Here is a 23,424-nt window from a genome sequence, read left to right on the forward strand (position 1 = left end):
CTGGTTCCTGAGACTATTAAAAACTTGACCTCTGCTGCTGTCTGCTCTGCAAAGGTCAAGATGCAGGGTGTGGCAGGCTGTGATGCCTAGGGCAGGGCTTTCGTTTTCCTGAGCTGTGGCTACTGGAATGGGCCATAGTCTCTCAGGAAAAGTGGCCATTGGTTCGGTGGGAGTGGGGGTGGGAGGGGGCCCAGCCTGGATTCCAGGCCTCGATCTTCTCAGGGAAATAATGCTTCCATAGCCGAAAGACCCCTCTTCATTCTTGGCCTGCCACCTGCAGAAGCTGGGTCAGCTCCTCTCACCACCTCATCCTTCCGACCAGTCTCCAGGTATTTTCTGTCCTTCCTTGATATAAGTCTCTTCCTCAGCTGGGCCTCAGTCGGTAATTCTGGGTGAATATTCTCCAGTTTAGTTGTATTTCCAGCCTGGCCCTGAGAGGGGGTGCCAGAAAGGTCTGCCTATTTGGCTGCCATCTTCCTCAAGAACGGTCCTGTTTGAATTCCTGTGAGTACCATCAGTTTTTCTGGAGGAAGAAGGGACTCCAAGAACTGCTTAAATGAGAAGGGAAGGGATTGGGAGGTTCCTTGTTGAAAATGAGGCCCGGTATCATTCAACCATTCATTCAACAAACATTTACTGAGCACATGTCAATGCATCCAGCACAGAGCCAGTTATTGGGGCACAGAAAAAATATGACACAGTCCTAATTTGGGGGAATCTCTGGGGTACCCAAAGGGTTTTAGGGCAGGGCCCCTTGAAAGAAGCTGGAGTTAGCCCTGAGCCTGATGTGGCCTGGCACAGGCTTCTTGGCAACCAGTGGATTCCTTTCCTCCTGTCCCTGAGCCTGGTCACTGACGTAAATCTATTTCATGACCAATTGACCAAGAGATGTGACTATGAATAGGCACTGCTGAGGTGTGTACAGCAGTTTGCTGGGGAGCTCTAAGGCCGCAGCCCTCTGCAGACTCTCCAGACTCTGGACCACAGGCAGCCCGCTTTCCAGCTGCAGATCTCACCACCCTCCTAGGGCCCAGACAATTGACTGTTCAACTCCCTGAGCCACTATTATGTGTGCAAAGAGCAGTAGACAAAGCAGACAGAAATCTTGGCCCTCACTGACCAACATTCTAGCAGAGGAGCTAGCAAATCTGATGTCTAGAACAGTGAGTGCTGTGAATAAGCACAAAACAAGAGGAATGCAGAGAGACTGGAGCAGGGGAGGGGGCTGTTTGTATGGAGGGATCAAGGAAGGCCCCCTAAGAACGTGGTAATGGCCAGAGACCTCAGCCGCCAGGTGGGCGGGGCCAGAGTAGAGATCTTGAAGACCTGTTGTCTCCCTTTGTGCCCAGCTTTGCTCTTCTCACAAACGCTTGTTACGGGAGGTGAAATGGCACTCCTCTTGCTTTTTCCTTTGGTTCTGTCAATTTCTCAGTGATTTCCAAAGAGAAAATACTATTCAACAGGTGGCAAATTCTTCTGCATTCCAAGAGAGGGGCTGAACAACATCCAGGGGACTTACAAGGGAGGCAACCTGGAATCGATTTAGTGACTGAAGTAATAAAAGGAAATTAGATTATTTTTTTGGAGGTAGTTGTTGATATGCAGCCCTCACCTGAAGCCTAGTGAGAAGCACCCCCAGAAAACCACCCAAAGAAGCTTATTTACTTATTTAGAGAGACTTTGAATGTGGGAGGGGCACAGTAGCTTGGTGAGCAACACACACACACAAGAAAACTGAAGTCAGAAGGTTGTTGTCAGTCTGAGGCAGCAGAGAGATAGAGACAGACAGACAGGAAGACACGTGCACACTCTGAGATAGAGAGACAGAGAACACAACCTGGGGCCATTTTAAATCTCATTGAGGAGGTCTTCCTGCTGACAGGCGGTAAATGGCCAAATTCCCAGAGGCTGAGAGAGGAAAGCTAAGCAGCTGGTTGGGCCAGCACTGTGCTGGCCAAAGTCCTTACAAGTGCCCAAGGAGGAGCCCCCTTTGCCATCCACGCAGCCCGGTTACTCCAGTGCTGCCAAATGAGACCTTGTCTCTCCTCCTCCTCCTCCTGCCAGCACCGGAAGGGGCAGAAAACAGTGTGATCCTGCCAGAGCGAAAGGAGAGGGAGAATGGAGGAGTGCTCCCCACAGCACGTGCCCACACTTGCGCACAGTGGGGGGCTGGGGGGAGGGCCCAGGCCACACCTTGATGCAGTTATGTAATTATCCCACATATGAGTGACCCGCTGGAGACAGTGTGGGGACGAAGGCGACTGGAGCCTGCAGCCTGCCCAGCAGCTCCTCCAGGACTGGAGAGCAGGTTTGAGCAGGCTGGGTGGGGGCGGGGGAGATGAAGCTGTGTTCTGGTTGTGTGTCACCAATCCCACTCCTCCAAGGTGCTGGCTGTGCACTCCTCACTACTCAGAAAAAGCCCACAGTTCTGCCCTCTCCCCTTCCTGTGTTCACATCATCCTGGACCCTTACCTCCTTCCATCTGGCCTCAGCTCCAGCAGGCGATGCCCCATTAGCTGCTCACCCAGGCTGCTGGTGCCTTGAGCTAATGGCCCTGCCACCCCACCCTTCTCTCCCTTCCGGCCCACTGCCCATCCCAGGCACCCTCCCTCAGCCCAGCACGGGGACTCCAGAGCCTCAGAGACATCTGGCAGCACTAAGAGGTGAGTCCTTCTTTCTGTGGCTCCTCTCTACACCAACAGTTATCCCCCAGTCTCCCAAATCCCCCTGCTCAGGGCGCCCCTGAAATCAGAGAGGTCATTCCCGTGGACACGATGGGACCTGGCTTCCCTGGGGCTCTCTGCTGGGGGGACCCTTTGGTTGCCACAACCTCCACCCTACCCAAACCCCAACTTCTCCTTCCCTTGGCTAGGAGCTGACACCAACCCTCCACTGCTGGACTGGTGGTCCACGGTGGGGGAGCAGCCACTTCTCTTCCCAGGGAGTTGGGGGCAGGGGACTGAAAGCAGAAGTCTAACTTCCATGCCTAAGAAAAGCACGTACTGTGGGGCCCAACTCTGTTTTGAATTCTCTCTCCCCCTTCTCTCCCCAGAGTCTCAGAAATTAAGCAGCCTTCGCTCTTCTGGGACCTGCACGCTTTCGTTCTGTCTTCTCTTGTCAATCCTCGATCACATTCTGTATTTTAAGAGGCGATACAGTGGGAAGAAAGCAGAGGACTGAGGTGTCGCTTATCATCCGGGCTCCCCTGCTAACTGGCTGCCACCTCCCTTTGTGGGCCTCCGTCTGCCGAAGGCTTCTAATACCCTGAGCGGTTTGTGACTCCAGAGCTTCCCTCCTCAGGCCTGAGATCTGAGGGCAGGGAACAGTGAGCACAGGAGCCAATTGGGCCACCGGGCCCCATGGACCTGCCCCCGCAGCTCTCCTTTGCCCTCTACGTGGCCGCCTTTGCACTGGGCTTCCCACTCAATGTCCTGGCCATTGGGGGCGCCGTGGCCCACGCCCGGCTCCGCCTCACTCCCAGCCTTGTCTATGCCCTCCACCTGGGCTGCTCAGACCTATTGCTGGCGGCTTCTCTTCCCCTGAAGGCGGTGGAGGCCCTGGCTGCGGGCGCCTGGCCTCTGCCGGCCCCGCTCTGTCCTGCCTTTGCCCTGGCCCACTTTGCTCCGCTCTATGCGGGTGGCGGCTTCCTGGCTGCCCTGAGTGCTGGCCGTTACCTAGGAGCCGCCTTCCCCTTGGGCTACCAAGCTGTTAGGAGGCCCTGCTATTCCTGGGGCGTGTGTGTGGCCATATGGGCCCTTGTCCTGTGTCACCTGGGGCTGGTCTTTGGGTTGGAGGCTCCGGGAGGCTGGATGGACAATACCACCAGCTCCCTAGGCATCAACACACCAGTCAATGGCTCTCCAGTCTGCCTGGAGGCCTGGGACCCAGCCTCAGCAGGCCCTGCTCGCCTCAGCCTCTCTCTCCTGCTCTTCTTTCTGCCCTTGACCATCACAGCCTTCTGCTACGTGGGCTGCCTCCGGGCACTGGCCAGCTCAGGCCTGAGTCACAGACGGAAACTAAGAGCAGCGTGGGTGGCTGGCGGGGCACTGCTCACACTGCTGCTCTGCTTGGGACCCTACAATGCCTCCAATGTGGCTGGCTTCTTGCAACCCGACATGGGAGGCCGCTGGAGGAAGCTGGGGCTCCTCACAGGTGCTTGGAGCGTGGTGCTCAACCCATTGGTGACCGGCTACTTGGGAAGGGGGATTGGCCGGGGGACATCATGTGGGACAAGAATCAAAGGGGGTACATCTCAGAAGTAGTAGCCTCTGCTGGGGGGCAGGAACATGCAGCAGAACCCCGCTGCTTCTCTAGGCCTCTGGTGGGGGCCGCTCCAAGGGAACTGCAGGGTGGCCTTGCCCTGGGGCGCCCCTGGAGCCACTTACGGGAAGAACTGAGTCTGGCAAGATATCGTCCCACCTGGAGAGAAGAATGGAGGCCAGGAGCTGGTCGCAGGAGAAAGGTAAATTGACCTCTGCACACAGCAGCAGACTCTCCGTGTCTATCTCTCCTCTGCTTGGTCCTTGCCTGCCTGCCTGTCAGTGTTATGGGCAGAGGCCTTTTACTAGTGGGAAAGCAGGAGGGGAGTTTGCTTCGAATCTAGAGGAACTGCCATCTGATGATACATATTGGGAGATGCTACTCCAAAGTCATTTCCTAGGAAAGAACAACTTAATTTCTGACTGAGACTGGAGGCAAAATAATGACACTGTAATACCACTGGAAACTCACAAGAGGGCAGCATTAGAACTGCGAACAGGAAGTTGGGGAGAACGGATGCTTCAGCAGGGGGAGGGAAAATATTAGCAACACCAGAAATAGTCACAAATACAGAGCCTCTAATACGAGCCAGTCACCATGCCAAGTGCTTGACTAGTGTTGTCTCATTTCATCCTCACACAGTCCTCTGATTTACCCGTGCAGCTGGGCAGGCTGTTCATTAACTCAATTCTAGCCTGTGCTTTGCTCACCAAGCCATGTGCCTGGCACAGGGGGGCCTCTATCCAGGGGAAGCAGCATCCTATCTAATAAAGAGGGAATATGCTAATTGACCCACATACCATTGCAAAGATGGTGGCGCCCACAGCCAATAAGGAGAGAATATGCTAATTGACTGCCCCGCCCTCAAAGTGGCGGCACCCACAGCCAATAAGGAGGGAACATGCTAATTGACTGCCACGCCCTCAAATATGGCAGTGCCCACAGCCACAAGATGGTGGCGCCCAGTCCCCACAGCACCGCCTTGCTGCGTGCCTGCCTCTGGAGTTTTCCAGTCCTCTCAGCCCCCCAGCTGCCCAGGGCCGCCCGAGGCTCAGGTAACCAGGGCCAGCTGAGGCTTGTGCTGCTGACAGTGGCAGCAGCAGAGGTGTGATGGGGGCATTGTCTTCCCCTGATCGCCGGGTTGCCTCCCACCCCTGAGGGCTCCTGGACTGTGAAAGGGGGCAGGCCCGGCTGAAGGACCCCAGAGAGTAACTGAAGCCATTATGATCTTTATTTTGCAGGGAGAAAAAATTTTCCCAAGGCCCTACAGCAAGGAAGGGGTAGATGTGGGATGTGATCTTTCAAGGCAGGGCCCCCAAGGTCAGGGGACATTTGGAAAACTTAGTTATTGGGTTAATGCCTGTCCTTGGGGTCCATTTTACAAAGGTGAATGGTGGCACCCTGAACCCACAAGAAAGCAGGCAGAAGAGAGAGGCCATAAAGGAGGCAGACACTTGGGCATCTGCTCTGACTAGGCCAGGGGTAGAAAGCAGATTTGTTCCTCTGATGATGACAGTGCCATGAACATATAAGAGCACCAAAAGTGGTAGCTATGTGCCCAGCATGCGTGAACCGATTTATACAAGTTATTTCTTTTCATGCTTAAATGTCTACAAGGGCAAGGAATTTTGTTTTATTTTCTGATATATCCCCAGCACCTAGAAGAGAGCCTAGCACATAGTAGGCTCTCAGTAAATGTTTGTTGCATGAGTGAATACTCACAATAGCCCTCCAAAGCAAGTTTTATTATCTGTTTTGTAAACATGGAAACAGGCCAGAGAAGTAACTTGCTGGAGGCTCTGTCGGGGGCAGAAACATCTTAGTTCCCTACACTGTGGTGATTCCAGAGAGGTTCCCATAACAGCTCCGGTGGCCCCCTGCCCCTCCCATAATGCCAGAGACTATTCTCTCTCCTATTCTCTGGAGCACCTGCTGCTGGGCCACTTCTTCCTGTTACTTGTGCCTCATCCTCATAAGGGAGATTTCAGTTGCTCCCTGGGGCCCATGGGCCTTGCATGATCCTCCCCTGGCATCATCTCCTGACCCCTGGCCCTTGAACCCTAAACCTTCTACCAGTTCCCCCAGTGGGTCAAGCCTGTGCACCTGCCATTCCTTCTGCCTGCAGTGTTTCCTCCAGTGGTTCTCTGCCTCTGTATTATCCTCCCACCACTCAACCCTCCCAACCCTCTCATTACCAACTGTAAGCACCACAACAGCAAAAACTTTGTTTTTTCCACTACTTATTGAGATAATATTTACATGTCATAAAATTCACCCATTTGGTATGTACAATTCAATGAGTTTTAGTAAATTTACTGAGGTGTGCAACTCTCACTAAATCCAATTTAGAACATTTTCATCACCCCAGTCAGATCCCTCATGCTCATTTACAGTAACTCCCACTTCCACCCCTATAACCAGTCATCTACTTGTTGTCTCTATAAATGTGCCTATTCTGGACATTTTATATAAATGAAAACATATAATGCTCAGTCTTTAATGTCTGGCTTGTTTCACTTAGCATAATGTTTTTGAGGTTCATCCGCATTATAGTACACATGGGTATTCCATTCCTTCTTATTGCAGGTAGTGTTCTATTGTATGGATATGCCACCTGGTTTATCCATTCATTAGCTGATAGGTCACAGAGGGATGTTTCCATTTCTTGGCTATTATGACTAATGCTATTTTTTTGTTATTTTTAAAATATGTTTTTAAAGATTTCAGAGAGAGCGAGGTGGAGAGAGAGAGAGAGAGATCAATGATGAGAGAGAATAATTGATCAGCTGCTTCCTGCATACCCCCTACTGGGGATTGAACCCACAACCCAGGCATGTGCCCTGACCAGGAATCGAACCGTGACCTCCTGGTTCATGAGTCAACGCTCAACCACTGAGTAACACTGGCTGGGCGACTAATGCTATTTGAACACTTATGAGCAAGACTGTGTGGACACATGTTTTTTTTTTCTTTTAAGTAGATACCTACCTATAAGGGAATGGGGTCACATGGTAAGTTTATGTTTACCTTTTAAAGACACTCACACTGCTTAAAAGTGACTCCACTATTTTGTATTCTCCCCAGCAACATGTGAGGATTCTCATTTCTTCACATCCTCACCAACACTTGACATCTGTTGTTACTTATAGCCGTTCCAGTAGCATGTGAATAAAATGGTATCTCATTGTGTTCCATAAATATTTGAATGAATAAATAAATAATCTCTGAAGCTGGAAAGAACTTGGGTTTGAATTCTGGTGGTGATTACCTGGAGCAAGTCACTTCTGCACAGTGAGGCACAAGACATAATGGTGGTACCTTGAGAAGCAGAGTATCTGCTATAGATTATATGCCCCCTAAAAGGTAGCTGCTATCATCACCACCACCATCATCATTATTATTAATGTTATTATTACCGTCACCCCAGGGACAAGCCCATACCAGGGACTGGGGTGATGGCAACTAACACCTGTTAAGTGCTCACCCTAACATGTCAGGCTCGCTTCTAAGCATTTGATATGGACTAATGCTGTAATCTACACAATAACATATGAGATTGGTACTGTGATCATCTCTGTTTTAGATGAAAAAGCAGAGATTCAGAGAGTTTACATCACTTGCTCCATATCAGAGTAAATAAGTGACGGAGCCGACATTGGACCCAGGCCATACTTACCATCACTGCATCCTGCTTCCTGTCCTTACAAGGCAAACTAGACGAGTGCCATGTAGAGAGCAGATAAACTGCAAGTGGAGGATGGGGGAAGGAGAGATGACGTCGGCTCAGGCCTGGTGGGGGCATTCCACTGAAGGCTGCCTTAGGAGCCAGGCCTCCACTTGTGGAATTTGCTCTTCATTTTGCATACAGAGCTAAAGGCATCTTTTGTGCTATGGCTCAGCAGTGAGTGACATCACAGGCACTGCCAGATCTTTATCAGTTCCGTCAGATTAATAGCTAACTGCACTTGCTCTGGAGGAACCAGCAAGGTGCCGAGTGGCAGAGCACTTGGATTCTTAAATAAGCAGGTGAGTGCTGGGCCCTGAGTAACTGTGGAGGAGCCGCTTGGCACTTACTTTACTGGGGGAAGCAATAGGAGACAGGCTGACCCCAGCGGGGAAGGCGTCAGGGGGCATGAGAAAGTGAGGTGGTGACAATGTTCTCTGTGGATTGTTGAGACGCTGCCATCTCTCTCCCTCTCTGTCTCACAACCTCTTTCTCTCTAGTGGCCATCACCATGGACACAAGCCTGGATCCATCCTTCTTCCCCGGCAATCACTGGCTGTACTTCTCCGTGTACCTCTTCACCTTCTTGGTGGGGCTCCCGCTCAACCTGGTGGCTCTGGTGATCTTCGCCCGCAAGCTGCAGCGCCGCCCAGTGGCCGTGGACGTGCTCTTGCTGAACCTGACCCTCTCGGACCTGCTCCTGCTGCTCTTCCTGCCCTTCCGCATGGTGGAGGCGGCCAGCGGCATGTACTGGCGGCTGCCCTTCATTTTCTGCCCCTTAACCAAATTCCTCTTCTTCACCACCATCTATCTCACGTCCCTCTTCCTGACAGCTGTGAGCATCGAGCGCTACCTGAGTGTGGCCTACCCGCTGTGGTACAAGGCCCGGCCAAGGCTCCGACAGGCTGGCCTGGTCAGTGGGGCCTGCTGGCTCCTGGCCACTGGGCACTGCAGCGTGGTCTTTATCACCGAATTCTCAGGAAACTCTTCCCTCAGCACCTGCTACCTGGACTTCCAGAAGGAGCAGCTGGCCATTCTCCTGCCTGTCCGGCTGGAGATGGCTGTGGTCCTTTTTGGAATTCCCCTGCTCATCACCAGCTACTGCTACAGCTGCCTGTTGTGCACACTCAGGAGGGGAGCCAGCCACCGGCGGAAGAGGGTGGCAGGGCTAGTGGCAGCCACGATGCTTAACTTCCTCATCTGCTTTGGGCCCTACAATATTTCTCATGTTGTGGGCTACCTCCAGAATAAAAGCCCAGTATGGAGAAATTACGTGCTACTCCTCAGCACCTTGAATTCTTGTGTTGATCCCTTGGTTTACTACTTCTCATCATCTGGGTTCCAGGCTGACTTTCAGAGGCTGCTGCAAAGGCTGCCTGGGGTCTGGGGCTTCTGGAGGCAGGAGAGCTGCTTGAAACTGAAGAAGAATGAAGAGGGGCAACCTCGGGAGCTGTCCAATGTAGAGAACAGGTAGTGGACTCTAAGAGGGCTGTGGAGCGGGTGTCAAGTGGCCTGAACTGAAAGACATCTCACTCACAAGGCAGTTCCTAGCTCAAGTCAGGCGGGACCTGGGAGTGGCAGGCTGGGGACTGATGCAGTCGGAGCAGAGCAGGCACCCAGCCTTCCTAAGGATGTGCTCACCAAAGCCCAATTCTTGATTTCACCACACTGCCCTCCCTTCCCATCTCCCCACACACTGTGGATTAGGCCTAGGATGTAGTCAAGGTGAGAGAGCTCTGGAGAAAAATGAGCTCCCGGTGACAGCAGCCAGCTCCGGTGCTTTTCTAAGTGTGAAAGAGGAGTTGAGAGCAGTGTCCAGGGCCGAGGGAGCTACCCAGTGACTTGAGACAAGAGAGAAGAATCTACCCTTCAGAGCCACTGACCTGGCAAGTCAGGAGTGGAGGACACAGGATCCAGGCACGAAGGAGCATCCTGCTCTCACATGGACTTTTCCAGAAAGTTTCCATTGTTCAATAAATTCAGATTTTCAGGGACATTTATGAAAAAATGACAGAACAAAAATTACCTGAATAAATTTGATAGCAAGCAAAAGACAATGGTCTTTCCTTATTCTGTTTACTTTCTTTTTTTTAAATTAAATCTTTATTGTTCAAATTATGACAGTTGTTCCTCTTTTTCCCCCCCATAGCTCTCCTCCACCCAGTTCCCACCCTACCCTCTGCCCTTACCCCTCCCACTATCCTCATTGATAGGTGTACGATTTTTATCCAGTCTCTTCCTGCACCCCCACACTCCTTTCCCCCCAAGAATTGTCAGCCCACTCCCTTTGTATGCCCCTGGTTCTATTATATTCACCAGTTTACTCTGTTCATCAGATTTTTTATTCACTTGATTTTTAGATTCACTTGTTGATAGATATGTATTTGCTGTTCATAATTTTTATCTTTACCTTTTTCTTCTTCCTCTTCTTAAAGAATACCTTTCAGCATTTCATATAATACTGGTTTGGTGGTGATGAACTCCTTTAGCTTTTTCTTATCAGTGAAGCTCTTTATCTGACCTTCAATTCTGAATGATAGCTTTGCTGGATAAAGTAATCTTGGTTGTAGGTTCTTGGCATTCATCATTTTGAATAGTTCTTGCCACTCCCTTCTGGCCTACACAGTTTCTATTGAGAAATCAGCTGACAGTCGTATGGGTACTCCCTTGTATGTAACTGACTGTTTTTATCTTACTGCTTTTAAGATTTTCTCTTTGTCTTTTGCCCTTGGCATTTTAATTATGATATTATGATGTGTCTTGGTGTGGTCCTCTTTGGATTCCTTTTGTTTGGGGTTCTCTGCGCTTCCTGGACTTGTAAGTCTATTTCTTTCACCAGGTAAGGGAAGTTTTCTGTCATTATTTCTTCAAATAGGTTTTCAATATCTTGCATTCTCTCTTCTTCTGGCACCCTATAATTCTGATGTTGGTGCGCTTGAAGTTGTCCCAGAGGCTCCTTACACTATCTTCATATTTTTGGATTCTTTTTTCATTTTGCTTTTCCGTTTGGGTGTTTTATGCTTCTTCGTATTTCAAATCTTTGACTTGATTCTTGGGATCCTCTTGTCTGCTGTTGGATCTCTATATATTATTCTCTATTTCAATCAGTGTATGCTTAATTTCTAGTTGGTCTTTTTTCATATCCTCCAGGGTCTCACTAAATTTATCGGCGGTTTCTAGAAAATTCTTGAAAAACCTTATAACCTTGGTTTTGAACTCTATATCCAGTAGTTTGCTTTCCTCCATTTCTGTCATTTGTGACCTGTTTCTTTGTCTCCACATTTTTTATGCTTCTCTGTGTTGGTAGAGTGGCTTTGTGTGCTAGGTGTCCTCTAGGGCCCAGTGGCTCAGCCTCCCCAATTACCTGAGGTGGACACTCTTGGTGCACCCCTTTGTGGTCTTTGTGCACAGTCTTGTTGTAGTTAAGCCTTGATTGTTGTAGGTATCACTGGGAGGAATTGACCTCCAGGCCAATTGGCCATGAGAATCAGCTGTGTCTATGGTGGGAGAACGTCTGTGCTGAAGACACCCTTCTGGGGCAAGACTTGCTTCAGTGGGGCTTTGGTGCTCACTGAGTCTGCCCCCTGAGTGTGTCCTTTATGGATCCGAGGAGTTGTAATCTGGATGGTCCCACTCTGACCACTGGGTACACTGGCTCTTGGATCTCTAAGGAGGTGCTAATTTAGCCTCTGCCTGAGGCTACCCAGCAGGAGCTATGAAGAGATCTACAGATTCCCCTTCCTTGTTTGGGGTTTGGAGGTGTCCATATGAGGCCCAGCTGTGAAGCAATGCAAGCTGCTGTGGGGCCTTGGGCCTTCTCTTGGAAGTTCTGGGTCTGTCTGGCCCAGCTGCAGTTTGTTAGGTAATTTTCAGATTGCAAAGGGCCAGGGCATTCATATGCAAAAGCCTCTGGGCACAACTTGGGTGGGGTGGGGTCTCAGGGAATCAACAGGGCGGAGCAAGCAGCTATGGCTGATCCTCAGCCCTGCCCTAAGAGGCCCTGCGTCTCAGTGTCCCGGAAATCGCTGCAAGCACCTCTGAGAGAGAGCCACCTTTGAGTTCCGAGTTCTGCCCACTGCCAGACAGTCCAGTTTCTCTCTGTATGAGTCTGGGTCCCTAGAGACTTCCCAGAACTGGAGTTCAGAACAATAGGGGGCTTGTGACTCCCTCCTGACTCAAAAAGACAGCCGTGTCCTCAGTTGCCAGCCCTTGCCACGTGCACCTCCTCTGAGTCTCAGTGTGCTTTTCTCTTTCCTTCTAGTTGTAGAATTTCCACTCAGCCAGCCTTCCTGTGGTTCTGGATGATGTCCGTTTTGTCTTTTAGTTGTTTTTTTGAAGTTGTTCTGAGAGGCAGCAATTTCCGGTGTTTACCTATGCCGCCATCTTTGTTTCTCCAAATGCCCTTATTCTGTTTTCTTAAGGTGCACATGTGTCAGGTGGAATTGGTGGATAGAAGGATTCAGAAGGGAAAGGACTAAACAATAAGATGCCTGAATGCTGAGAGAGGATCTGGGTTGGAGGAATAACAATAATAGCCAACATGTTATTTTCTTCAATCCTCTCAATAACCATGTGGCAGGTAAAATTTCTATTTTATAGATGAGGAATGGGCCCAGGGAGGTGAAGTCTCTTACCTGAGATCCTACAGCCAGTAAGTGATTAAAATAAAACCTCAAGGTGGGATTAGCTGACTCTGAAGTCCACGCCCCTCACCCACTCTGCTATTCCCCCTCCAGCTGTGCGTTACCACAGTGATCGGGCCAGTCCATCTTCCAGAGTCAGGGAGGCAGTCTGGCCAGGACAAATGTCAACAGGCCACAGTGAGACATAGAACTACATGCTACTCTGTGCCCATTTAAGCAGGTAAAGGAAACTGGTAGAGAGATGGTGTGGGGTGTATGCGCAAGTGATGGAGCATCATGCATTCTTGCCATTTGGCAGAATAAGTGTCTCTCATGGGTGAGGGGCTTGCAAGCATGAGTGAAGGTTCTGGGGGGTGCAAGAAGAAGTCAAACCAGGTTGGATCTACCATGACAGAGGTCAAACGAACTCAATTCTGCAAAAGCAAGCCAACCATTGGGCACCTGACTCACAGTGGATACCCAAAGCTACTCAATATTGGTCACATTTTTGTATCATTGTCCCCTAAGGAGTCTTTTAAGATATTTTTTTCCTACTTGGCACCTTGCCTATGACATTTTAATACAACAGATATGCTATATATCTGTTTATGGGTGTGGCCCTTCAGAAGTGCACAAACCATTGTAAGATTTTTTATTTTTTTTTCTTCCACAGAACTAATTTTCACCTCTTTTGGGGGCAATATTGCCTCACTGAGAATGCAAAAGTTAGAGAAATGGTTGTATCTAATAGTGATGAAGCCTGTCTCACACAACTGTACCAAACAAAGTTCATTCTCTCGCAGGAGCAAAAGACACCACATCCCACAGAGGGAGTGTGAGCGATCTCACAAAAGAAGGGACAGGGTTACTATAGAATTTGGGGGAAGGGTGATGTTTACGTGAAGTTTCAATGAAGCCACATTTGACAGGCTCTCAGCAAAGCAGAGCTGTACATAAAGACAGCAATATCAGGCCTGGACCTAGAATAGCGGTTCTCAACCTGTGGGTCGAGACCCCTTTGGGGGTCAAAGGACCCTTTCATAGGGGTCGCCTAAGACCATTGGAAAACACATATATAATTACATATTGTTTTTGTGATTAATCACTATGCTTTAATTATGTTCAATTTGTAACAATGAAAATACATCCTGCATATCAGATATTTACATTACGATTCATAGCAGTAGCAAAATTACAGTTATGAAGTAGCAACAAAAATAATTTTATGGTTGGGGGTCACCACAACATGAGGAACTGTATTAAAGGGTCGCGGCATTAGGAAGGTTGAAAATCACTGACCTAGAAGAAGAGTCAGGATCCCATTTCTATGGAAAGATACAAAATAAAGACAGGTTGAATTTTGCATCTGAAAACTCCTTATCTGAAGCCCTGGGGGCTAAAGGCAAGGCTGCTCCTGTGTGTCACAGGTTCCTGCCTGGGTCTTCCTAGTAGCAGAGGGATGTTTCATTTTTACTGACATGATTTGATTTCAAACAGTCAAGGTTGCTCAGCAATCTACTTTTTAAAATTAATAAAGTAAGTTTTTAAAGATGTACAAAAAGAACTGTGGATGAAAGGGGGCCACATGCTGACCTGACAAGCTCAGGAGGGGCCTGCATGGTAGTTTTGCAGACTCAGAGACCTAAAATAACCACAAAGGATGGTCTGAAATTAAACCTTAACTAAAAGCAGTTATGGTGGGCAGTTACGTCCTAAGCCGATATCTTCACTGACAAGGTCAAACTTTACCGTCACTGAGCCTATCTGTCTTTTTGCATCTGTGATAACATACCCTTGAAATGTCTGGGTAACTTGTGACTTCCCCGTATCTGGAGCCCCTGGGGCACAACCAGGTGTGCTGGGTCCCAGGACAGATACCACAAATTCCTTCATCATCATGTTAATTGTTCCTGCACCCACCTAAGTATGTGTCCATCATTTTACTTTTTATCCTATCACAGAGGTTTCCCTGCTTCATTTAATCCCACCTCCTTAAATCTGTCACCAATGAATTTCATGTATAAATACGGATGTAACCCTGCCATTCTCTGGAGCACTATCTCAATTCGTTGAGGTTCTGCTTCCCGGCATATGTCGACAGTTTGGCTCAAATAAACTCACAAAAATTCTTTACAGGTCTCAATGGTTTTTTTACGTTAACAGAACTCATTGTTGGCCATGAAGTAGGAGGAACTTTTCCCTCCTAGAATGAAGGGCCTCCTCCATTAAAAACTAGAGCAGCACAACCCAGAAGGACAGGAGGTAGGGGAGCCTCAACCCCCTGCCACAGGTTCCCTGGGCCACAGGTCAAGTCTCAGTTTATAGGAGAAGAGGGAGTTGGCTAGAAGCTTCAAATCACCAAGTATGATGGGAAACCTAGCAAAGCTAGCCAGGAAGTGATTAAGGAACCCTGCAAAGACGGTTCACTGCAGCCTGGTGGACAACAGTGAGTGGTGAGACTGTTGTAGGCTTGTGATGTGACCAGCTCAGACCACTCCTAAAGCAGGGTCAGTTAGAGGAGGTGGAGGCAGGAAGTGGAGAGGAAACCCAGCAAGGGAGGCCAGCCAACTTGATGCCTTCTCCCCAGCTGTGGATTTGCATATGCGCCTTGTGGGGAAGCTGTGTGCAAAGCAAGAGCAATATATCTGCTTCAGCTGGATCCTGGGAAGGGGCAAAAACTAGAGAAGGTCAAAGTTGGGGGAGGAAGAAGGGAGGTGAAGAACAGTTGGGAATAAGCAAGAGGCCTGGGAGTCTGCAAAGTTAGTTGTGAGAATCATCCAAAAGGAGGGAGCAGAAAAATGATAAAGGTAGGAAGGCACGTGGAAGAAAAGTCAGGCCTTAGATCTGGAAGGGGAGAAAGAGGTGGGAGACAGAATTTGAGTGGGGAAACAAATAGAGTGATATAATGTGAGAAAGCATTCAGCTTTTTAACCTTCTTTTCTCTGATAGAACTGCCTCTGGCTTAACAAAAACAAAAAAAGCTACAAGTGATACATACAGGTAGTTGTGGCCCTTAAAACTTTGCAAAGTCTGTGAGAAGCCTGCTGACTTTAAACTAGTTCTGAAAAACAATCCATACGGAGGGAGATCAAGGCATCAAGATGGTGGCCCATGTTCTGGAAAAAGGATGCTGGGATCACATTCCAAAAAAAGAATGGAATAGAAGGGAATGAAGTCTAATAAACATCGGTGGAAGTAGGAAGGTGCACAGAGTTCACCCCCCCCCATCCCCCACGGACACATGGAACTAGGAGAGAGAAAATATTACAGAACAAAAAATGAGGTACAAAAATATTTTTGGAGGGGGGTGATTTTACTGGATTTAGACTAGAAGGTTCAGTGAGATGACCCAATCAGTCATCCCCTGTTGTGAGGTCAAATCGTAATTGGCATTAATCATGATCATCTTGTTCCCCTTTATTAAGGTGACTAGTCTCAGGATAGACACATGACCCAATTCTGGCCAATAAAAGTATGAAGTCTACTAGCCTCTGGGAAAGATTTTGTGAGGAGCTGTCCTGTTCCTTCCTGGTTTGGAAGCTTTTATGTATGTGACACTTGAGAGCTGTACCAGTCATTTTGGGGCCACAAGGCCACAAAGTTGAAGAAGAAAGCTAAGAAGCTAAGGGTGGCCCTGGGCCCCCATGACCTTATTGAGCTGGGACTACCACTTCCAAACTCATTGTTAATAAACATTGCCATGTTTGACTTGCTGTTGCCTATTCTCTAAGTTGCAACCAAATGCATCCTAACTGTAATGGATAAGTCTATTTCGAAGCATCCTATATTCTACTACGTCCTACCTGATGACCTCTTTTCTTACTTTAAATTATTTTATGATTCTGGAATCTTAAAACTCAACTGCTTTCTTTGTAGGCGCTATGAAATCTTAGTGTTCACTTTATCTCTTATGCCTGCACTTGGGAGATTTCTTATGGTTCCAGAGCTTAATATAGAAGCTCTAGCAGCAAGATGTCATGACTCCTCTCACTGAGAAGCAGGCTTTTGACAGTGGACTGGTATTGGCCGCATGGCAACAACATTACAAAACAAAAAACAAACCTACTGGATGGGACCCTTTTAAGGCCAAGTACCATCTAAAATGTTTATGCTTATTATGGGACCTTAATTGGCACGAAAACAAGAGCGGGTTGAATGGGCGGATCATGCGATGCTGTCCTATGGAAGGGTCCTTGATCCTGCTCAGTGTTCTTAGAAGCAGGCGATCTACGCAGTCATCTTGTGTTGGAGTCACTATAACGTACGCAATGCCCACATGAAGGTAAGGACGTGCGTTCCTGGATGCTAGTTTACTACTTACAGCTAACACGTGCAATAAGCTTGCTGCTTATTGATTCCCTCCATTTCTGCCTCCCTTTATAACTGTTTTCTTTAGTTCCCTGTGCTTACGCCACTCATCTTTCTGATACCATAGAATACGGTAAATAACTTCCTGTTTGTTTATCCTTTGGAAAGTAATTAAATTACTTACTGTGAGTAAAAAAGTCAATTGGAAAAGATGTAAGCAGGAAAGTTACCTGCAGAATGAACTAAACAAACAGACCAGCAAGCTTGGCCACTAGTTGGGGTACCAGCAGGGCTCCTACTGCTGCAAGCTGACCGCATACCCAGCCAGGTGCTGAGAAATCAGACCAGGTTCTCTGAGATGAGAAACACAAGAGGGCCAAGCAAGCATCACTTTTGACCTTAAGACCAGTGATGTCCTTCTAGGTATTACTCAGGAGGATGAGAGCATCCCCGTACACAGACTGTAAGCAAAGATTCATAGGGTTACTGGAAAGAGGACCTGGCCCCTCGTGGGTCTGCCTCAGGCCAGCCGGTAGTGTGTGGGTTCTTGACTTTGTGCAGGAAACATTTCACAGTAGAGTCCAGATGACTCTGAGGAAATATTTTTAAAGCTGGGAACAGTACAACAAGAAAGGCTTTAATATAGAAGCAACAGGAGAGTCTAGGCTGGGCTACCCTAGCTCTCTGGGAAGTCAGAGTAAAGGAGCCTTGGAGGTCAGGTGGCAGTGGTTCTCAACCTTCCGGCCCTTTAAATACAGTTCCTCATGTTGTGACCCAACCATAAAATTATTTTCGTTGCTACTTCATAACTGTAATGTTGCTACTGTTATGAATCGTAATGTAAATATCTGATATGCAGGATGGTCTTAGGTGACCCCTGTGAAAGGGTCGTTGGACCGCCAAAGGGGTCACGACCCACAGGTTGAGAACCGCTGGGTTAAGGGACGAGGGGCCACTCTCCATTGCTTCCCTGGTTGCAAGCTTCTTGAGTCCCTTTACGATTTAGGACAGTGAAGGCGAACCTTTTGAGCTCGGCGTGTCAGCATTTTCAAAAACCCTAACTTAACTCTGGTGCCGTGTCGCAAATAGAAATTTTTGATATTTGCAACCACAGTAAAACAAAGATTTATATTTTTGATATTTATTTTATATATTTAAATGCCATTTAACAAAGAAAAATCAACCAAAAAAAATGAGTTCGCATGTCACCTCTGACACGCGTGTCATAGGTTCGCCATCACTGGTTTAGGAGATGCATACCTGTGGGTAAAAAGTGGGGGAAGGTAAGAGGAAAAGGGAATGGTGGGGCTGTTCCCCAGAAGGAGAGGATGTGCTGGGTCCTTTGTCTTGAAGCTTTTATTTCTCTCTTGCAGGCAGATATCTTAGGGGAGACCTCAGGGAAGGGTTTCAACACAATACTCATCAGTTTTCTAGGTGTGCTTCTTCAGGGGCCTGGTCTTCACTGGTTCATCCGTGTTAGGGCAGGGGTTTGTTAGTCATTGTAGCTGGTCCTGGTGTCACTCCCTGGTTTTGCAGCTTTTCTGGGCCTGGAGCTGAAATACAGCTGAGGCCTAGATGTTACCTGTAGGGAGGTGACCTTCTACCTGCTGGAAGTCGCTCTGCGGTTTGTTCAGCATCTGTGTCTGTTTCCCTTTCCGCTTGTCCTGGCTCACTGCCCTGTCTCAATAGCAGCTATAATCATAATAGATCAAAACTGGAAATGGCCCAAGTATCCATCAAAAGAGAATAGATAGCCCGGCTGGCATGGCTCAGTGGTTGAGTGACCACCTATGAATCAAAAGGTCACTGGTTCAATTCCCAGTCAGGGCGCATACCCGGGTTGTGGGCTCCACCCCCGCCCCCCTCTCTCTCTCTCTTCCTTCCTCCATTAAATCAATAAAAATATTTTTTAAAAAAAAAAAAAAGAGAGAGAATGAATATTTGAGATATAGCCATGCAGTGGAATATGACTCGGCAATATAAAATAACAAACTGCTGACAGAGTTATAGCTTCTAACTGTGATATTGTGATTCATAATAAGAAATATATATTTGGTCTTTGTCTCTGGTTCTGGCACCGAGCTTCTAAAAGCCTTGGAATTTCCGAAGTGAGAACAACAAAGGTGTCTTTTGTTATGCTAATGAGGTGACTTTTGGACCCGCCTAAGGATGGGGGTTGGTTGCCAGTGGAGCCAATCATGTGATTAGAGGGTTGGAACTTTCCGTGGCACTCTCAGACCTCTGGGCTGGGGTTGGAAATTGAGATCAATCACCTGTGGCCAATGATTTAATCAATTGTGCCTATGTAATGAAACCTCCACAAAACCCCAGAGAGCTTTTGGGTTAGTGAACACTTGGAGATCTGGGGAGAGTGGGGCACCTGGCCAGGGCATGGAAGCTCCGTGCCCTTTCCCCATACCTTGCCTTATGCATCCTTCCACCTAGCTGTTCTTCAGTTATATCTATATCTATCTATATCTATATCTATATATATATCTATATCTATATCTATACCTATACCTATACCTATATCTCTATCTATCTATATCTATATGGCTAATATGCTAAGTGTCTGACCATCTGACCAGTTGCTATGACACACACTGACCACCAGGGGGCATATGCTCAAAGCAGAACCTGCCGAGCTGCAGTGACTTGGCAGTGGCAGTTCTCAGGTTATGCACCTCGAAACCAGAGAGGAGGGAGCCCACTTCCTCGTGGGGCCATGTGATTCCACCTTCGGCCGTGGGTTATGTTGTTGCTGGGGCACTGTTGGCCCTGAATCTGGTTTACTGCACACTTGCGTTTGTGTTCCACACCCTGTATGACAGCAACTTTGCAGAGTGCCCTCTTGCACTCCAGGACCCCTTGTGGGATGTCAGACTGCTGGTTTCGGCCCAATTCCCGCAGGCCAGGCCGAGGGACCCCACCTGCCGGAGGGACCCTGCCCACTCCACAGACACCCTTTGAACCACAGCGCTACCCCAGGTGTGGCCAGCCGGCCAACTGGGGAGGGACCATGGGAAGTGAGCTCCAGGGTGTGTCCAGCCCATCTCTCCCAGTCCTGCAGGACACCTTCTAACTAATTTCCTTTCAATGTGCACAAATCCATTCACCGGGTCACTAGTTCTTTTATAATAAACCAGTGATCTCATAAGTAAAATGTTTCCTAAGTTCTGTGAACCACTCTAGCAAATTAATTGAACTTGAAAAGGGGATCATCGGAACCTCTGATTTGTAGCCAGTCCAGTCCGAAGCACAGATAACAACTTAGCTTGGGACTCGAGTTTAAGGGGGGGGGGCAGTTTTGTAGGACTGCACCCTTAACCTGCGGGACCTGATGCCGTCTCTAGGTAGACAGATATGGCATCATCTCTATCAGAATTGAATTAAATTGTAGGACATCTAGCTGGTGCCCAGAGAGTTGCTGGGTGGTGTGATAGAAACCACCCCACCCCAGGCTGGGATTGGTACCAGAGCCTCTTTACTGATAGAAAGAAGATCAGTGGTTGCCAAGGGGAGGGGTTGTCTGGGAAGATGCCAGAGGGACATTTTAGGGTAATGAAAGTGTTCTACAACTTGACTGAGGTAAGGGGTACACATTTGTCAAAACTTATCAAACTATGCTTAAGTAGGTGCATTTATTATATATAAATTAAACCTCAGTTTTTAAAAAGGTGATTAAAAAGAGCTGTGTCACCTCACCTCAGTGCCCATCCCCTTGGTGTACATAAAATAATCAATTAATCTTCCCAAGTTTCAACAAGCCAAGCAGGTATCTGCTTTTGCTGTGCCACTCTGCAGAAGTTGGGACTGCCGTGTTACTCCAGGTTATACAGACAGGCAGAAACCATGGTAAAAACGGGTAATACATGGCAACTAGCTCTTCTCCTGGTGCTGGAGATCTGCCGGAAGCAGCAGGACTATGGCCAGCTGGAGAGTGCGCGGCTCACATAAATTTAACTCCTGGCAGACCCGTGGGCTCAATGCTGCCATACCTTCCCGTCTTTCCAGTTGGACATGCAGCTGTTATTGTGCTTTAACACCTTATATTCTGACAACCAATTCCAACTGTTTCTGTATTGTGTGTGGTTTAAGTATTGAGGGTGTAGGTCGTCTCATGTGGCCTCCACAGCAGTGGGAGCTGAAGAGGTTCAGATGTTTGGGATGGGTGGGGAAGGAGGCAAAAGTTAGTGTCTTTTTGTCATAAGCGCAGTTCACAGATACCTTTGATGACTTTAGAAAATCATTCCTCCCGGTCCCTGTTCTCATTTCAAAGTCCCTGCCCACCCCAACAGCCCTTCTCTGAGAGCCACAGGGCAGGTCTCTGAGGGACGCAGCCAGGCAGAGGAGAGGAGCTTCTAGGACCCCTCTCTCCACCTGGGCTCTTCCTCCCAACCCCCTGTTCCGGAGGCATCATTCTGGAAGGCTGTCCCCTTTCACTCTGGTTCTAATCCATAATAGTAACTGTGTACAGGGACATCTCCTGTTCACAAATTCAAACCAAACTCTTAATTTTCTCCCACAAATCTGACCATGCTTCCCAGCCTAGTCCAGCTCTGTAAATGGTAACACCATTTACCTAGCTGCCCAGGACAGAAACCCTGGCATCATTTTTTTAATCCTCACCCGAGGTTGTTTTTATTGAGAGAGAGAGAGAGAGAGAGAGAGAGAGAGAGAGAGAGAGAGAGAGAGAAGAGAAGAGAAGAGAGAGAAGAGAGAGAGAGACATTTATGTGAGAGAAATATCTGTCTGTTGCCTCCCATAAGCACCTTGTCCCAGAATTGAACCCACAACCTTTTGGTGTACGAGGTGATGCTCCAACTAACTAAGCCAACTAGATTAAAATTTAAAAAAATCATGCCTTTTTATGGAAGGGGGTGAAAATGGGAGACATCTGTAATATTGCCAACAATAAATAATAAATAAATAAATAAATAATCACACAATAAAAAGGAACTTTTTCAATTGTACACTTTTTTATATATACAGTTCTGTGAATTTCAACACCATTTCCTGTAACCACCACCACAATCAAGATAAAGAGCCGTTACAGTCACAACTGTCCCTCACCTCTAGCTGCTGACAACCACAGATCCACTATCAGGACAGTTTTATCTTTTCAAAAATGTCACACAAATGGAATCATAATGACTTTGAGATTCATCCTTGTTATTGTATCATAATTTGTTCCCTTTTATTGCTGAGTCGTTTGTCCCATTGTATGACTGAACCACAATTTGCTTATTTATACAGCCACTGAAAGGCATTTGGGTTGTTTCAGTTTAGGGCGATTATGAATAGAGCTGCTTTAAACATTCATGCACAGGTTTTTGTCTGGACATATGTTTTCATTTCTTTAGGTCAAATATCCAGAAGAGGGATGGCTAAGTCATATGGTAATTGCATGTTTGGCTTTCTGAGATACCTTTGGTCTGTTTGCAGAGTGGTTGTACCCTTCTGCACTCCTTCCAGGAATATACAAGAGGTTCGATTGCTTCACATCCTCATCGGCACTTGATGTTGTTAGAGTTTTACTTTAGCCATTCTGATAAGTGTGTAGTGGTCAGAAAGCCATTCCTAATGCCTCCTTCTTTACTATCCACATTCAACTTACCATCAAGTCCTATTTCTTCTGTCTCCAGAATAGATCTTACATAAATCTGTTTTTCTCCAACTCCATGGCAACCATTATATCTCACCTGAACTATTGCAAAAGCTTCTAACTTGGTTTTTCTTCTTATCCTCATCCTCATCAGTTCACCCCATAGCAAGAGGAAGCTTTTAAGGACATAAATTGAATAATGTTATTGCCCTGAATAAAACCTTTTATGGCTTCCCATTGCAATCCCTCTTCATGGCCTATCAGGTTCTGTGCCATCTTTCCCTGCCTCTCTCTGCCATGTCCACTGGGGCCATCCCAACGGCACTGACATCACTCAGCTGGCCTGGCCCCAAGCAGGCCACACTCTCAATCTCTGCAGGCACTGCTTCCTCCACACTTTACCTGGCTGGCTCACCTCTTCTTTCAGCTGTTGTCTCTAATGTCACTCTTTACAAATATATATATATATTTAAACAATCTTTATATATATTTATTTTAAATAATACTTTTCATTCATTACAGTTTCAATACATTATATTAGTTTCAGATGTACAACATTGTGATTACACCTTTATGTAACTTACCAAGTGATCGCTCCACCCACGTCATTCTTTAGATAGGCTTTCCCTGATCACCCAATCTGACGTAACGCCCCCCTCCTTGATATTATCTCACACTGAGCTTCCAATGTTTGAATCATATATTTGTCTGTTCATTTGCTTAATATGTGATTCCTCCTTCTCGACTGGGAAGCTCTTGACAATGGTCACCACGTCTATTTTATTCATTACTACCTACCCAGGTTCCTAAAACAATACATAAAAAAGAATAGTCATTTGATAAACAAGCGAAATGAAAAAGAAAATGTATCTCTTATTTTTCACTATTATAAAACTGCTACAGGA

The 23,424-nt window shown here is 47.5% G+C and overlaps 2 protein-coding genes across 3 annotated transcripts; both read left to right on the forward strand.

Annotated features, from left to right (window-relative positions):
- Positions 1-3,359: 3,359 nt before the first annotated feature.
- Positions 3,360-4,262, forward strand: FFAR1 (free fatty acid receptor 1; the record flags this gene model as incomplete). The annotated part of the gene is made up of 1 exon (XM_081108269.1): positions 3,360-4,262. One exon carries the CDS (start codon positions 3,360-3,362, stop codon positions 4,260-4,262), a length of 903 nt encoding a protein of 300 aa, XP_080964395.1.
- FFAR3 (free fatty acid receptor 3) lies at positions 3,537-10,096 on the forward strand. 2 transcript variants are annotated; one of them, XM_081108267.1, is made up of 2 exons: positions 3,537-4,462; positions 8,485-10,096. In XM_081108267.1, the coding sequence occupies exons 1-2, from the start codon at positions 4,432-4,434 to the stop codon at positions 9,456-9,458; spliced, it is 1,005 nt and encodes a 334-aa protein (XP_080964393.1). In that variant the 5' UTR covers positions 3,537-4,431; the 3' UTR covers positions 9,459-10,096. The 2 variants fall into 2 exon arrangements, with proteins under 2 accessions (XP_080964393.1, XP_080964394.1); XM_081108268.1 differs by lacking the exon at positions 3,537-4,462 and adding an exon at positions 8,228-8,286 and having other exon boundaries at positions 8,485-10,032.
- Positions 10,097-23,424: the final 13,328 nt, after the last annotated feature.

This window comes from Myotis nattereri (assembly GCF_964212035.1).
Source record: "Myotis nattereri genome assembly, chromosome: 15".
In the NCBI taxonomy this organism is placed as follows: Eukaryota; Metazoa; Chordata; class Mammalia; order Chiroptera; family Vespertilionidae; genus Myotis; species Myotis nattereri.